Source organism: Micromesistius poutassou (assembly GCF_964030765.1).
Source record: "Micromesistius poutassou genome assembly, chromosome: 11".
NCBI lineage: Eukaryota > Metazoa > Chordata > Actinopteri > Gadiformes > Gadidae > Micromesistius > Micromesistius poutassou.
In genome coordinates, this window is record NC_140281.1 from 9,416,141 (window position 1) to 9,433,821 (window position 17,681).

General features: G+C 43.7%; 1 protein-coding gene across 1 annotated transcript in view; it reads right to left on the reverse strand.

Moving 5' to 3' along the window:
- cntnap2a (contactin associated protein 2a) overlaps positions 1-5,946 on the reverse strand; it is a gene marked incomplete at its 5' end in the record, with an annotated part of 370,887 nt that extends 364,941 nt beyond the window's left edge. Inside the window, one exon of the mRNA XM_084474889.1 lies at positions 5,835-5,946. Coding sequence (XP_084331015.1) covers positions 5,835-5,946 — 112 coding nt within the window. The remainder of the gene's footprint in view (positions 1-5,834) is intronic.
- Positions 5,947-17,681: the final 11,735 nt, after the last annotated feature.

Sequence of the window (17,681 nt, forward strand, 5' to 3'; positions counted from 1 at the left end):
TTCACACATGCCACACGCACACGCACGTAAGCTAACACACGTAAACACACACATTCTTCACACACCCACACACACAGACACACACACATGCAAGGACGCACACACACACACACACACACACACACACACACACATACCCATACAAAGACAGCCCTAAAGTTTTGTTCTATCGGAGCCAACAGTCTTTTATGGTGGTTGTTATACTGATGACGTCATCAGTATAACAACCACCATGATAACACAATGACACAATGATGACACAATGTCCAAATGGATCCAAATATCCATTTGGACATTGTGTATGCTAAACGCTGACAATGTTTTGCCTCAAAGCAGCAAATGATAGCAACCTAACACCATCTGCGTATTTATAATGTTATGCCATTGAATACATTATAATGGCCATGAATACATTAACAGTGAGACGATGACGGGGTCACGCCATTGTCTGTAAGACAAACGACTGGCTGGCCTTCTCTGCTGGGCTGCCATTGCTGTTCATCATGTATGATTTACACACACTCATCGTTTGACTCACACATCACTCGGGCAAAGTGTCACTGTTTGGTGTCAATGTGAATTCATCTGCGGGGTTGATAGAGTGTGGCTCTTTAAAATGCAGGTCTTAAAACTGTGACTCTTAGATAAGAGGGCTGTTTAAATACACTTGACCTTGCATGGCTTTGGCACTAATGCAGCATTCGAGGAAACGTCCACTCATTAGTATTGGTATGAGTAGGTTTAGTGTTCATATATTAGCATTAGTATTATAATCAGTATGGTTGTACATAAATTGTTGTTATGTTTGTTGTTTTTATTTATTTTTATTGTTTTGACAGGACCATTGCATTATGAAGAAGGGGAAGAAAAGAGAGACAGGGCCCCCTAAATCCTTATACTGTAAAGGGGTCCGTAAATGCCCTTCCCAACATAACGGATTATCTTTTCTATGCCTACATTAGAATTCCATTGATTAAACATTGTGTGTTTGATGGGAAGGTCCCCAATAAAATAATCACAAATGGGTTTGGATATCAGATTGGGGAAGAGAACATTAAATGGTTATGAAGCCCTGCATGGCTGGCCCTGGGTGGCCCTATCTCCGCATCCAGTCCCATGACTTCGCACAGGGGCCTGGCACTGTTAATGAGACAGGAAAAGGCTAATCTGGTTCTATAGCAGACAGCCTCTAAGGGAACCCTGCTTAAACAGCCACACTCTCCGTGCGAAAGAGACTTAAAGGCAGAGTGTGTTCACCGTCAAGCACTCAGGCATGTTACAACCTTTTTTCCCTTTTTCCTTCTTTATTTTTTACCTGTCTCTTTTTGTAAGAGGCTGGTGAACAGCTGTGGCAGCAGAGCAGAGCGTTTTGCACTCCCAGAAATGTATTTTTTTTGTATTTATTTTTGACTTATTTATTTTTAAATAAGACAAGTATGAAACTGAAAAGTCCCGCGGAGACAGTACGAGATAGCCGAGCAAAGGAAACCTACATCCCTGCTACACACACATACTCACACACATACGCACACACAAACACATTCTGCAATGGATCAATTTCTTACATCAAAACATATGCTCGTAGCACCTCTTTAATCTGACAATTATTTGGATATGAATTGCAAATGGAGATAAACACATGTCCTTTTGATTATGAGCAATCAAAAGGGGCAGGAAATAGACATGCACACACACACACACACACACATGCACCCACACACACATGCTTGACATCAGAGAAACATTTACATAAAGTGACAACTCATTAGAAAGTACAGCCGAGGCACTGCAAGGACACACACACACGCACGCACACACACACACACACACACACACACACACACACACACACACACACACACACACACACACACACACACACACACACACACACACACACACACACACACAGTGTGTGTGTGTGTGTGTGTGTGTGTGTGTGTGTGTGCGTGTGTGTGCACTGGCCTGTTTGTGTGTGTGTGTGTGTGTGTGTGTGTGTGTGTGTGTGTGTGCGTGTGATACAAGCACACACTTGCAAGAGAGCTTAGGGCCTGAGAGGTTTTCACAAGTGATATCCCCCTACACGGCAATTAGGCATACTGGGATGCAACATAAAACTAATAAATGCTTCAGGGAATCAAGGATCTGGCTTAAAAAGAAGGTTATCTATCGTCCAGCTAAATTCGCAAAGGCAAACACACAGCCACACACACACACACAAACACAGAGGCAGTAACACATTTGGAACAGGGTTGTGTTTCTGTCCATGAACAGGCTTTCCACTCATTAGGCTTCCGTCTTTCTCTCACGCTCCTGTAACATTTAGTTTTTAGCCTGGCTCTTCCTCATCTCTCTCTTTCTTACCTTCACTATTCCACTCACAGACCCAGGCCTACACATACTTTCTGTGTTCCACTTTTCTCTACCAACACCTTGCCCTTCATCACTATTTCTCCAGGGTCTGCTGCTTCTTTTCTCTTCCTTCCATGATTTCTCTATAGATCCTCTGTTTACTTTTGTGTTGCTTATGTCAGACTAAGTGTGGCTGCCCAAGTCTGTTTTTCTATAGTAAGCACTTTTCCCTGTGTGCAGCTTTCATTAGACATGTTTTTTTCTTTTAATCCATGCCTCACACAATACAGGCCAGGGCTTAGGGTGTGTGTGTGTGTGTGTGTAGAGGGCCTCGCCAATCCCTCATGCCAACAGGGCTTATATAAGGGTCTGTAAATGCCCTTCCCAACATAACAGATGAACTATTCTATATGCCTGCATTAGAATTCCATCGATTAAACATTGGGTGTTTTATGGTAGGGTCTTCCATAAAATAATCACAAACTGCAATTTTCACGTGCTTATAAGTCATGCTAGGCTGACGCCTATTTTAAGATCAGCAAAAAGACGCATATATAGGCCTACGGTCGGTTGAGTATGTCCACTTTATTCCGACTATATGTTGAGTCATAGAGCAATCATGTAGCTTTGGTCAGCATAATCCATCCATTTCGTACTTCGAGCTAAAATATGCTTATAATATCTGCTGACCATGCAAAGGAACTTGTTTTAATTTATTTTTGGACAATTGAAGAATCACACGGCACTGACATTATGTAGTTTTTTTTTGTTTTTTTTTGCCAAACAGACAAAATGTAGGTAGGCCTACTGACAAACACACGAGTGTCCCTGTCGTTTTACAAAGCTCAACGGAAAAGTGGCGCAGTGTCCACCAAGTTTCCAAATGAGGAAAAAACAAAGGATTTTCCCAAATAATGTCAAGTGGCACGAACAGAAATGGGGGGGGGGGGGGGGCAGAATGGGGCTGAGTGCTAAGATGCAGACAATAAACAATGAACAACAATTAGCGCAGTATACAACAAACAACAAAAAACAGTGGTCGTAAACAAGGCCGTATTGGCTGTGGAAACTGCGCACAGATTCGTCGTCAAAGTATAGGGTCCTCCGTGCGTTTATAACCAGACGGGATTCCCAAATGGGGCCCGCCGAAATCCGTCGTTTACAATCACCATGCCTGCCTTCCATCCCACGAGTCGTTTCACATCACGTCCATAACGAGTGAGATGTCAGCTCTGGGGGATTATATTTCAAAGGTGTGCCTGGTCGTCGTATTTAATATTCTGCCCTGACTGTCATACATCTCTCCCTCACTCATTCTTACACACGCAGGCACATGACCCACTCCCACCCGAGCCACCCCTCTGCGTCCCTCTCTCTCTCTTGTCACTCACATTCCTTCACTTGTTCCTTCGATCTTATGTCGCCATCTACTTTGCAAAACATTCCCACCTCGTCGCCGTTTTTCTGTGGCTGTTGTAGGCCTTTACGCACGCTTCAAAGGATTGATGTGTATCATATCCACAATTTCACACTAGTTCTGCTGCCGTACTCCCGGACCGATTCAATCATTTTGGCACGTAGACGCGCTCTTGACGCGATGGCGACTACAGTGGAACTTTACGCACCGGGAACTAAGGGCCACATTAATATTTGTATTTAACTGTAGGCAAGTCGTGACGTCCTCGTGACAAGTTATGCCAACACACCTGTTCTTCTGTGCAGCAGGCGAGGGGCTTCGAGGGCCGGGGGAAAAGGTTCAGCTAGGAATATTTACACAGACGAGCCATTCCGTGCACGTGTGCTCACATGCACACTGCATGTAGGTTACCCTAGCCTTCACACACACACACACACACACACACACACACACACACACACACACACAAAGTGTGTGCGTGCGTTGAAGTCCAAACACACGTCAACGCACGCATACACGTACACCCAAACACGCATGAGCACGCACCTACAGACAAGCACACTTACACACGCACGCACAAGCACGTAGGCCCACAAACACAGATATGCGCGCACACGAGCACATACAGACTAATTCACACATGCACACACACACGCACGCATACACACACACACACACACACACACATACATGGGCTCATACATGGGCACACAAACAAGGGCAGTATCTTCAGGCAACTGTCTGAAGGAATGCATGATTAATGACTGGCAGCCCGCATGCATCCATCTGGGACCGGAGAAGCCCTTGCTTGCACTCAGCGGGGGAATCGGTCACACCGAATCCACGCTACTCCGACTCAGTCGCCCCAGCGTCAGCAACAATCCGTTTGGAATAAAAGCGATATCAGAGTGACACTTGATAACACGCTGACTGAGTACTATTCGGGCGCTGGTCTGTTGTCTCAGCCCAAAGTAACTTGGCGCGCGTTTCAATGACTGACATGGGCCGGGTCCTTCCGTCTTTCAAATTGAATGCGGGAAAGCCAATTAAGCAGCCATATTCATGATTAAGTATAGACCTCTGAACGCGATGTTAGGCGGGATGCTGGGGAGACGGGTAATGAGGCCAGTGAATGAAGTGGGGGAAAAACGATGGAAACTTTTCAAAAGCCCAGTCCGACGTTTGATATGCACAATGAGTGAAGAGGAGCAACAGCGCTGGAGTACATTCATGTTTTCCTCATTAGAGTATGCTTGTTGTGGAATGTTCTGGGGAATTGTTTTTGAAATATGAATAGCAATAAAGCAGAGAAGATGGTTGTTCAACCGACACTGATCAGTGCTGATAGAATAGGGCAATGGTCCACGATGGGGTCGGCTTACGGAATCCCCGAAGAACGGAATCCCAGAGCCTGCTCCGTCAAAAACAATGACAACTTCACCGTTGAACTTGTCTCAAAGAAAACGATCATATCATATACTTTGAAATAAAATCTGCATTCGTCTAATGGAAGTAAAAAAAACAAAAACATTAATAAATTATGATTTGTTTGTTTCCAGAAGACCTGGAAGGTCCTGCAAGCGATGTATGTTTGAGTTGTGAGAGATGACGCGTGGCACTTTCCCTCGCCTCACCCATTCCCGACTGCAACAACTCAGCACATCCCAAACAAATTGAATAACCACAGCACGGACGGCCGTGTTTACACATCGCAGAACTAATAATCAGCATCACGGGCGAATCAGGGCTGCAATTATGCATGATGTGAACACAAACGCATCAAACATTGGAGCTCTAGATATCCGCCACTGGTAGTGCAAAAGTGTCCCAAGCCTACACACACAGCTCCCCTCCGCGAGCCTGGCCCAGTGAGGATACCTGCACAGCCCAATCGGAACACAAGTCCGATCGATTCTAGCTCTTGCACGTTACACCCAACAACCGTACTCGTCTACTGTCTCCGGGCTCTGATTCTGATCGGCCTGTCACTCGGACACACTCAGACAACCCGGGGAAGGCGGGGGGGGGGGCGTCAAAACAAGGCGAGACGGCGTGCACAACTTACGGGTTGTTGGCAAAGCTCCGTGAATGATGTTGACATGGCAGACAATCCATAAGACGGCGGATAATAAGGTGAATCCCACTGCAGGACGTCTCTGCCCCCCGTGCGTCTTCATCGTCGGATGCGTGCCGCGGTATAGGACCCGGAGCCAGCCTGGGGGGAAATCAAACTGCGGGGAAGGGGCTGTAGCGCTGTGGCTCTGTCCGTCAGACACGGCTTGGCAGCGCCGCTCTTTAGTTGAGGACTGGCGGAGAGGAGCCTCTGCATGGACCTTTCTTACTCTCTCTCTCTGTTTCCCTCTCTCTCGCGCGCGCGCTCTCTATATGTCGCTCGTTTTGCTCTCTCTCTCTCTCTCTCTCTCTCTCTCTCGCTCTCTCTCTCTCTCTCTCTCTCCTCGCTTTTTCTCTGCGCTCTCTTTCCCGCGCTCGCTCTATCCCCTCACTCTGTGGCTTCGCCTCTCTCTCTCTCTCTCTCTCTCTCTCTCTCTCTCTCTCTCTCTCTCTCTCTCTCTCTCTCTCTCGCTCTCTCTGACGTTGCCTCTCTCCCTTCTTCTAACTCTATCTCTTTGCCTCTCTCTCTGTATCTCCCCACCCCTCTCCCCTCCCACCCTCTCCCACTCTCTGCCTTTCTCCAATAAAGAGATGATGTAAGAATCGTACCACCAGCGAAGCGCCCCGGTCATAACGACGTATACTAGTCTTGTTATTCTCTCCCCAAACAAAACGTCTCTCCAAATATGCAGACTGCCTTACAAACAGACGAGGAGGGTGGCAACTGGAGGAATGATAAAGATATTTGAGGGTAAAACAAGGCAGAGCGGGTGCTTCAATGGTAACACTCCACCGGACTTGAAGCTTTTTGGCACACTCTTGCCGCCTGCATGAGGAAGCACGCTGCTGCGTATCCAGCGGACGGAGAGCTCCCCCAGTAACGCTGTCCGCGATGCTGAAGTTATCTGCGATGCCTCGACTGCTGCTACTGTGTGATCTCTTTCTCTCCTGCGCGCCGAAGCCAAATTATTTTTTTCCCCTCACAGCAGGACAGCCACCCGGTCCCCCCACCGAGAGCACACGCGGGTGTTTGTAGATGGTACGTTCCTCCGTTCCTCGACGTTCCTGCAAAAGAGCACACGGGGCATGGGGATCCCTCCCCCCTCCCCCCTCCCCCCCTGGAGGGGAGGGAGACGCTGTCTTCTGAATAGTGTGTGCCATAGTCTGACACACTGTTAGGAAAAAATGCAATTGATCACATTCAGTCAATATTTTTGACGACATTAATGTTTTACTGTCTGAATCTTTCGCTCTCACTTTTTCTCTTTCTCCCCATCTCTCTCTCTCTCTTTCTCTTTCACTCTCTCTCTCCTCATCTCTTTCTCTCCTCATCTCTCCCTCTCTCTCTCGCTCTCTCCCAATCTTTTTGAAGAGACGCACCAATGCAGATACAAGAATAACTTATTTTTTCAAACTTCTGTAGTGTGATTCCAAAAGCCATATGCCTACACTGAAAACCTGTCAAAACGAAATTAAAAACCAATTACAATCATGTAGAGCACATTCACACACTGTGCATACACAGTAATTATCATGCCACTAACCCTAACAATGAAACAGTTGTCAGCTTTGAACAAATGCCAAGTCTTTTCAACCACTGAACCGTTGCAAACTACGGCAAATGCTTTGAAATAGCTCATTGTGTGTTCTCTCGTGGTGCGTATCCATTTATTGTTCCTTCACGAAACACACCCACATACCAAAGAGTATAATTGAGGAGCATAGGGCCGCTAAACGTAGGCCCATTAAACAGAAGAACACATGTTGGTACTTCCTGTTTCCTGTGTAGGGCCTGTGCTACAAATGAACTGAAATGAACCTAAGCGTCTGCTTCGACTGTCCGCCATCCGAGTCGCTGCTTGCCCGGGCGTTCCAGATGATCCAAGCCCCCCGGGAGAGCTGGGATCCAATCACAGGACAAACAAACCCTGACCAGGCTGCACCTGGCGTCCTACCATTAGGGGGAGAGGGCTGCACCCTCTGCTCCCTCACCGGGCCAATGGAGGCGAGGTACAGCTTGCACTTGGGTATGGACACTTCCCGGGACATGACCATGGTTCTCCCGGCATACTGCAAGCTGAAGCATGGATTCCTGGACCCCCTGGGACTCCCATTAGGGGCACATCGCCGGGTTCAGAGGGTGCGGCTGGAAGTGGTAGCACTTCCAAACAAAATGGCGGAACAATCACGTCTCAAACCTCCACTGTAACACCTACAGCAACCCAACCTTCAGCTTACACTTCCCTAGTGCTACGACCCCAAACTGCCGACCCCTTTCAGGACCCGGTCTTTGTCTTCATACCTATGCACCTGCAGGGAGTCACTCAAGCTCCGGAAGAGGGGTGATGGCATTGCGGCCGGTTCAGATATACATCCGTACATCCGTGGAGAAAGAGTTTACCAGGCGGCGTACTCAGGTCCGTATTAACACAATGTGGTGCCCCTGGGCACTATACTGCAACTATACCCCCCCCCACCCCCAACCCAACCCCAACATTTGCTGTCCACCTCCCAAAAATATGAGACATAAGCAAGGGGATTTCTCAAATGTAATTAGGTGAGTGCTGCATGCAGTGCTCAACTATTGTTCTTCTTAAGTTTTATTCTTTCTTCTTTATTATTCTCTACAAACTTTGGGACCTATCTCCTTCCTCAATATTTCACCTAGAGACTCTTTTAATTTTAAAATTCAGATTTTTAAAATATTTTATACTTTTTAAGATATTCTACTTTTAAAATATTACAATGGAAGTCAATGGGAGACTTCCATTGACTTCCATTGTAAAAAATCTCTGACCATCAACCAATCTCTGACCATTCAACTTCTTCAGACTCCGTAACTTGGTCAATTTTTTATCGGTAACCTTCGTTCAAACGTTTAACAAATCAACACACTTGTATCTTCAATATCTTCAATGGAAACAGAATTTCGATTTAATCTATACTTTTTTCAGAATCACAGTTTAAGTTTCAACCTACCTGCTTCGTATATTTCCAGTTGGTCTGATTGAGTTACATCAGAGAATGTCAAATATGAAGAGAACTGGCACTCTCTGGTGACTATTGGTTTTTGAACTGACATCTTTGTCCATGCGAGGGCGCTCGCCAGTGAGTGCAGAATGAATGGAAGTCGACGGGGTATCACCCTCAAATTCCACTTTTCTCAGGGTGTAATTTGAGAGTCACATTCAAAAGGGGGGGCTAAAAGAATACACACAACTGAATATTGCATTTTTTAAGTTCATTTAACTGTTCTAAAAATCTGTTCAAAAGGATGATGACGTCACTGCCAGAGGTCCTGCTTTACGGCAAGTTCTGAGTCACTTTGGCACCTCTGCATATATAATATATATATACATATAATATATAACAATTAACTTCGACAGAAAGTCCTCCTTAAGATAATGTTTCTGATTCTGCTTCAGCTTCAGATGCCATCAAGAGGGGTCAATAATCAATAATCAATAATCAATGGAAACAGAATTTCGATTTAATCTATACTTTTTTCAGAATCACAGTTTAAGTTTCAACCTACCTGCTTCGTATATTTCCAGTTGGTCTGATTGAGTTACGTCAGAGAATGTCAAATATGAAGAGAACTGGCACTCTCTGGTGACTATTGGTTTTTGAACTGACATCTTTGTCCATGCGAGGGCGCTCGCCAGTGAGTGCAGAATGAATGGAAGTCGACGGGGTATCACCCTCAAATTCCACTTTTCTCAGGGTGTAATTTGAGAGTCACATTCAAAAGGGGGGGCTAAAAGAATACACACAACTGAATATTGCATTTTTTAAGTTCATTTAACTGTTCTAAAAATCTGTTCAAAAGGATGATGACGTCACTGCCAGAGGTCCTGCTTTACGGCAAGTTCTGAATCACTTTGGCACCTCTGCATATATAATATATATATACATATAATATATAACAATTAACTTTGACGGAAAGTCCTCCTTAAGATAATGTTTCTGATTCTGCTTCAGCTTCAGATGCCATCAAGAGGGGTCTCTGGTCGTAATCAGTCGCAAGTCTGTCCCTGACCAATCAGCATTCATTAGCAGAATGCTAGCATGTACGGCCAATAACGGCCCAAACTGTAAGAAATCAAAAGGACATAAGTACTCATTCATTCGACTTTTGAACTATAATCTATATTGAACTTGCGGAATCTACAATACAATCTGCGATAGTTCAAAGACAAGCAGGTGAAAGAGACACATTTAGCCGTCTAGCCCCATAGACTCCATTCAGTCTGCACTCATTCGATCACCCCCAGTGGAATTATAATGGAACTGCAACCAAGTTCGATACAATGGCAGTGGGGAGAGTGCCAAAGCTCTCCGTAGATGGGCTCTGGTTACGTTGAGCGCGAGGACGACGTTCAGGCAGTGTTGCCAAATTGGGCGGTGAGGACGTTCAGGCAGTGTTGCCAGATTGGGCGGTGAGGCTGGAGCGCAATAGCCAGAGGTGGCTATGAAAGCTAACCATTGCGGACGTCGCAGGGCCTAAACAGTGTCAATATTTAACCTAGAAATACCATGTCAAGCTTAAACGGTTATGTTATTTCATGTTAGTAGTGCTAAAATTATTAATAAATTGGAAATGTGATTGTTATATATCGGGCGGGGGACCCCCGTTTATATGGCTAGAGGCTAGGTGCTTGCTACACATCTGGGTGTACTGCCGTCTGCCGGTAGAAGCTAAATGCTAAAAACAATGCTTGCCTGTATTTAGGGGCGAGGGAGGGCCATCAGACCTGTCACTCAAACCTCTGGGCCAGTCGTAAGGAGATGCCGTTTAGTTGAGCTGGCGTTGACTGGACATATTTTTCCGGTTTACGTTCTTACAGGTACACTGTGTAATTTTTTCTCCCATCTAGTGGTTAAATTTTATTTCGCATTCAAACGAATATATTCATTTGAATGCGAAATGCGTTTTCAAATGTGCGTTGCAACCTGTTGGAACTACGGCAGGCGGCATGTGTCAAGATTCAAGAAGCTATGACAACAACATGTCTTCAAACACCACTTTATCAAGTTTTGTTTCGGGTGATGAGGTACGTTATTTCAAACAAACTTCAAACTGCATTGAATCATTAGTGTGAGCATGTATGAGTAATTACTCCTCAAGCAAGATAGTGAATTATGTTCTCATGTTTATATCGTTTTTTATTGGTAACATTACTGTCGCAGTATAGCGACACTTGACACACGACAAATACAATTTTTTTTTAGTAGGCTAGAGTTTATTGCTCTACTACAACACATGAACAATGTGCTAATTAGTAATGAAACATTCTTTATCCGTTTATTTTTCGATATCTGTGCATTGTCAGAGATCATCATCAGGCGATTCAACGCCAGTAGGGAGAGGAAGAGGGAGAGGACAGAGAGGCAGTGGATCGGTGGGAGCTAGGCGAGGAGGACGACGAGGAGGACGACGAGGAAGAGGAGGAGAACAAGCGTCACAACCACGACGACAAAGACGCCCGGCAGCTACAAGAGAAAATCTTGATAGGATAGTGCTTTTTGTCCCTCTCGGCAGTTCATCGTTTTTTATAGACCGGAAGGACATTGAATCCTCCGTAGAGCTCGCTGGTCCTATGTAAATACAGATAAGTGATTCTTCGCTCAGGAGGATAAGTGAGATTGTTGGCAGAGATAATTTTACACCAATGAGGACTTATTTATGAATGAAGACGTTGATTTGAGGTAATAAATTACTTAAAACACTACAGTGTACCTTTTAAGTTCTTGTTACATTATTTAAAGTTGAAGTTCTACATAAATGTAAGATCATTTTATGCATGACATATTTTGAGGGTTGTTTTATTTTAGCTCATGTAGCTACCAAACATACATTTTCTGTGGCTGTGTCCCTGCACATGGAGTGTGTGTGTGTGTGTGTGTGTGTGTAATGTAAAATTTATTAGTTAGTTAAGTTAAGTCAATAAGTTTGCATTCAGGTGTTTATTGTGCTCACCATTGGTCTTTTACATCCCTTTTTTGTGTGTTTGTATTTATGTCATCTGACTCATCTCATTGAAGACCCATTTTTTGCTGCTGTCAGTGTGTTCTTTACACAGACCTTGTGAGGTTTGTGTATGAGAGATAGATGAGAGGTTCCTTGTGCATAACCTCATAGTTAATAATCAAATTGCGTCAGGTGTGTATTTGTGCATTTGCCATTTCAGAAGTATATGATTTATCGGATTTCTGGCAATGTGCGTTTTGGGCGGGTTTTTTTGGTTGATTGGGCAGTTTTTTGTGTATAGTTGGGCTGGAAATTGCCAACAGAACAGCTCAGCTATTCTATATTTTTTAAATGGTGTGCATGTTTACATTGTTTACTCCATTTAGACTCTCTTCAAATCCCTTCACTTGATTTAAGCCATTTAACATTTCTTTATGTCTTTAACTATGTGGCTTTACTGAAACATATTTTCAACCTCACTATCTCACTTTGCACTACAGCACTCACCGCACTTTCTGCAGGAAATGCATTTTCTAGCTTACTAACTTGTCCAACTACATACATGTAGGCATATGATCAGTGAAGAATATATTGTCACAATTCAAAATGTCTATGAATTCAAAAAGGACAGCACTCAATTCAAAATGTCAAAATCTATTTTAGTTTTTGACCCTTTTGGTCTCCTCCTCATAAAGGCAAGTAACTCCTTCAATATCTCAAACAGCATATTCGTACTTCTCACACTGATCCCTCTGCGATGCCTCAAAAGAACGCTGTGACTCCAAAAGACATTTTGCATTGTCTAAAGTTATGCACTGCAAAATTTCAGTAGTTGAGCATTTGTGCATTTGCGCAAACTTGTGGACCAACTCAATTCTGACAGATTGAAGGGGGAGTGATAATCGTCATCTTGCTTTATTTATTATTGTTATTATTATTGTTATTTTTGTGAAATTAATATTCATAAATGCGTAATGTATGGTATTTCAACAATTTCAAGTGAATAATATTTAAAATTATGATCTTTTTTTGAAAAGCTTGTTTCATGTGGTGCCCCCCCACTGGTTGTCAATGGGTGGTGCCCCTGGGCACGGGCCCAAGTGCCCTTATGGCTAATCCGGCCCTGGGCATACCACAGCCCAATGGCTGGTCCTTTAGGTTGCGACAAAACATGTTACTATCTCGACCCACTTTTATTGGGCAGACATTCGGGTGGTCATCCATTGGTGGGTTGCGTTCTGCTGTGAGCGTTGGTTAGTTAATTCTCTGGCCACCTCAAAAGCCCAGTTGTGCCAACTCACTTCCAACCCAAGGAAGGGTACAATTAAACTGAGGGAAGTACGGTATTTGGGGTATAACTTTTGTGGCGGTCAGTAGTCACTACCCCCTGGGGGGCTAGTAACCATTACCATTACTAAGCAGTACTAGTGCTCCTATAACATGTTTAGGAAATAATCAACTAGTTTGCAAAGAGGCGAAGGCAGAGGGCTCTTAACATGAAGAGCTTTGATTCTCAGTGCGCCGTAAAAAACAGAAACATCAATGTCATCCACTTGTCTATTTATTAATTTCATCACGGCTTGCACCAAACCATATCCCCTGACCAAGCTGGCTCATTTGTCCATTTGTTCTGTTTTTTTCATGACATATCTCTTAAAATAGTTTTTGTTGTCAAGTGCAAAATGTCAACCGCTTATCTGATACCATGTCATTCTGACATGTTGTTTTGGTGCTTGGCACTGCTCACTGACCATTTGAACACACTTAGCCCAAAGCTCAGGTCTCCTGTTTTGCTGGACCCTCTGTAGTGCTTTTCCCAGTACACTGAACACTTCAGCACATTACACTTTCTTCATAATATTGGTGTGTGTATATATGTATGTGTATGCATTTAGGTATAGATATATACATACATACTGTATTTATAAATGTGTGTGTGTGTGTGTGTGTGTGTGTGTGTGTGTGTGTGTGTGTGTGTGTGTCTGTGTGAGAGGGAGGGTTTTGGAAGTTCCAGCAAATGATATTATTCATTTTTCCTAGTGGGGAAGACTGGGCTGATTGCTTAAGACAGAAAAGGGTGACCCATTTTATGAGTACAAATTTACTCTTAAAGTAATGCACTCGTAGCTTAAGCAAGTTGGAAAATGATGAGCATTGGATAAATGGATTGTGCATACATAAAGAAGAGCTTAAGGGCACAACTCCATTTCTTTACCAGCACAAAATATAAGTACAAGAATTGTCGAAGTTCAAGTGCACAATCTTTTTATGAGAAAATATTTGTACGAAATATGTGCATTATAATTGGCACACAATACAATAAGCCCAATGTATTAAGACTGTTCTCTCTTTATGTCCTTCACTCTACTTAGCAAACATCTATTATTTACGCACAGTTTGGCACAGTAACAGGAAATCATTAGCGGATACAAATGACCAGTAGTTCGGACAAGGTTGTCATCCCATGTTTAATAATTAACAAAAATATGACTTGAGTGCGGTCAAGCATGTGTGTGTGTGTGTGTGTGTGTGTGTGTGTGTGTGTGTGTGTGTGTGTGTGCATGTGCGTGCGTGCATGTGTGTGTGTGTGTGTGTGTGTTTGTGTGACCGGTGCAAGAGAGAGAGTGGAAGAGACAGAGAGATGTTAAGATCAACAAGTTAAGAGTTAAATAGGTGATATGATTTGACAATGACAATACATTATTCAGTGGGCTATCCCAGAATGACTTTCATGTAGTCAAAACACAGGCAATTTGTTTCTACTGGTGCACACTCCACTTGATAAAGATGTGATACCTTAAACTCTATATGTACTATATATGCTTGAAGCAGACCTTGTCAGTGCTTTTGTAATTCAACGTAAACACTTTTCAACACATATTTGTTTACACAACTAGAGAGCGCACAAGGACAGAATGGACTGAAACCATAGGAATGATATGAGAGGACCACAAAACAATGGTGTCTGTACATTCAGTTGGATGAACAAACTTTCCCTCAGCTAAGTTTTGAGCAGTAAACAGGCGAATGGAATCAAGTAAAAAAACATACATCAGCCTTCAGCCGCCAGCAAAACAGAGGGGGAAAGGTAGCAAAGCTTCATCAATTAATAACTAACAAATAAACCCCAGCTCTGGGCCAATAATTTGATCTGAGATTACACACCAATTTTCCTTAGTTGTTAGCAGGATTTGTTAAACCCAGCTAGGCGCTACCACTGTACGGGATCCATGCACAGATGTGCACACGCACACACCCAGGCATGCACAGACACACACTCACACATACCCTCCCAAACACACATACACACACACATAGGTGGGTCTCTTTTGCTGTCCCGTTATTTTGGATTCAGTAGATCTTGTTGTGTTTATGAGCCTTATCTTCTCCGTTTACTTCCTGGGACTGTTGACATGAGAACAATCTAGGAAACAAATGGTAAGCGATTTCCATCATTATTTTCCTCTCTCTCTCTCTCTCTCTCTCTCTCTCTCTCTCTCTCTATCTCTGGTCTGTTAATGGGGTTTGTCAGTCATGTCATCTGTGGCAATTTACAGTAATCAGTCATTTCATTAAAAAATAAAACATAATACAAGACACAATGATGATGGATGGGCGGTGAGTGGATGTGAATTTGATGACACTGACGATGAACCGTCTGGCGAAGGTAGGGCCCCATTTATACTGACGCAATTTGAATAAAAATAACTTTATTACCAACGTGTTTTCATAAAGAAACTATATTTCGAGTGGATGATATTTTTGTATGCCGGCTTATTGCTTTATGTTGTTTTGACTGGTAAGTTGGACCGATGTTAACATATTAAATATGATATGCATATTATATGTGGACTCCAGGAAACTTTAATCAACAATGAAAAAAGAGAAAAGAGGAACAGGTTTTGATGTTACATAAACATTTTGATGTTACATAAAGTAAAAGATAGCATACATCAGAAAATGTTATTTATCACTCCTCCTCCATTTTCAATACATGATACACAACTGTGACATTAAGGAATTTATTGGATGGGGAACCTCTTGAATTCAAATTTGCTCATTATGTTCCATAATCAACATATTTTAAGTTCTCGATCATGAAAATCTGATTTCAGTTGATCTACTCGTAGATATCAATAATCATTGTACTGCCATACGTCAGATCACACCAATGGCGATGCATGAACCTTCCCAAAACCTTGGGCAAGGCACTGTGCCGGAGCACAGATGCAATGCAGTAGGTTAAGCTCTGTCTCACGGTAACGCAATAGTTTTTATGGCCGCAATAACTTTAATGACTTTAATGACAATTTAATAATTTTTAATAACTTTAATAACTAATGATTTTTTTCCGGTGCCATCAGTTCAGCTCAGTCCATCTGTACCCGCTGAGCGAGAGCATGCTGTTCCTCGCTTGAGAATAGACCGGAGAATGAACTCCAGCCCTACTCAACATGAAGTGTTTTTCGATGGAGATGCATAGATACAGAGTCACATCTCCTTGAGCAAACATACATGGCGCACGCACCACACACACTTGTACACAAACACACATGTACTCACACACACACACACACACGCACACACGCACGCATATGTATCTATACATCAATATGCAGACTCACGAATATAGCATATGGTGCCCTCAAGTACGTTAATACAGTATTAGAGTTCTACTTTTTTTATCCCTATTCTTACATTTTTGTTAAGGTGTGCTCAAAAAGATATTACTATTGTAGAAACTTTTAAGACTATTTAAAACTCGGGCCGCTGGTTCTGAATAATATCAACGGATCTATAGCAATGAACATTCCTCTTGTGAACATTCATTGCTTGGGTTTCCTTACGGCTGACGGACATTTGTTGAGGGTGAAAGCTAATAAAGTTGGTCAGGCTGAGATCCTTAACACAACATTTAAAAACAAGTGTGTGCGTGTTGTGTGTGTGTGTGTGTGTGTTACCAATCTACTTTGAGCAGGAGGTGCGCTGCTGACTGGGCAGGTGTGTGTGTTCCTGTTTCCTGTGCTGTGAAAGTACTGGGTGAGAGAGAGAGGGAGGGAGAGAGAGAGAGAGAGAGAGAGAGAGCACAGAAGCCAGCTACCTGCGACATTTCACTCCCAAATGAAGCGAGGCAGGATTGACTTATGTTAATTAATGACCTTCGGTGTCAGTCGCACCAGGGACGATTAACATATTCGGGGAGCAGCACGTGACGACAGGGAGAGAAAGGGGATCCACATTGGCACAATTCCTTTGGCATGCTTTTTGGGGACAAAACGTGGTTTGCGCTTTGACAAAATAGGATCTCGACTCACACAAGGCGTTGATTAACATCTGCTTATTCCCATAATTCTCAGCTTCTCGTATTGCCCTTACAGTTTCCACTGTGTGTCAAATGAGGCTCAATGTGAAGTGGAGGGGATTAAATAAACATATTTATTCTGATGAGGCAAAGAGGGGAGGAAATAAATGGCCTTTGTTTTAATGACTATAACTTCTTAGTGAATTAAAATCACTCCATTGCTTTTTAATGTACTCCGGAAGGGGATTGTTCATTATGGCCACCTATATACTATCCATACCTTTTCTAGTGTGTGTGCAGTGGCGGAGCCAGATTTTTTTCAAGGGGTGGCAAGAGGGTGGCCGAGGCTTTTATAGGGGGGTCCATATTGAATTGTTGAGGGGGGGGGGGCGGGGGGTGCGAATGCGATTGTCGACGGGGGGAGGGAGGGGGGAGGGGGTAGGCGAACGCGATTGTCGACGGGGGGGGGGGGGGGGGGTAGGCGAACGCAATTGTCGACTGGGGGGGGAGGCGAATGCGATTGTCCG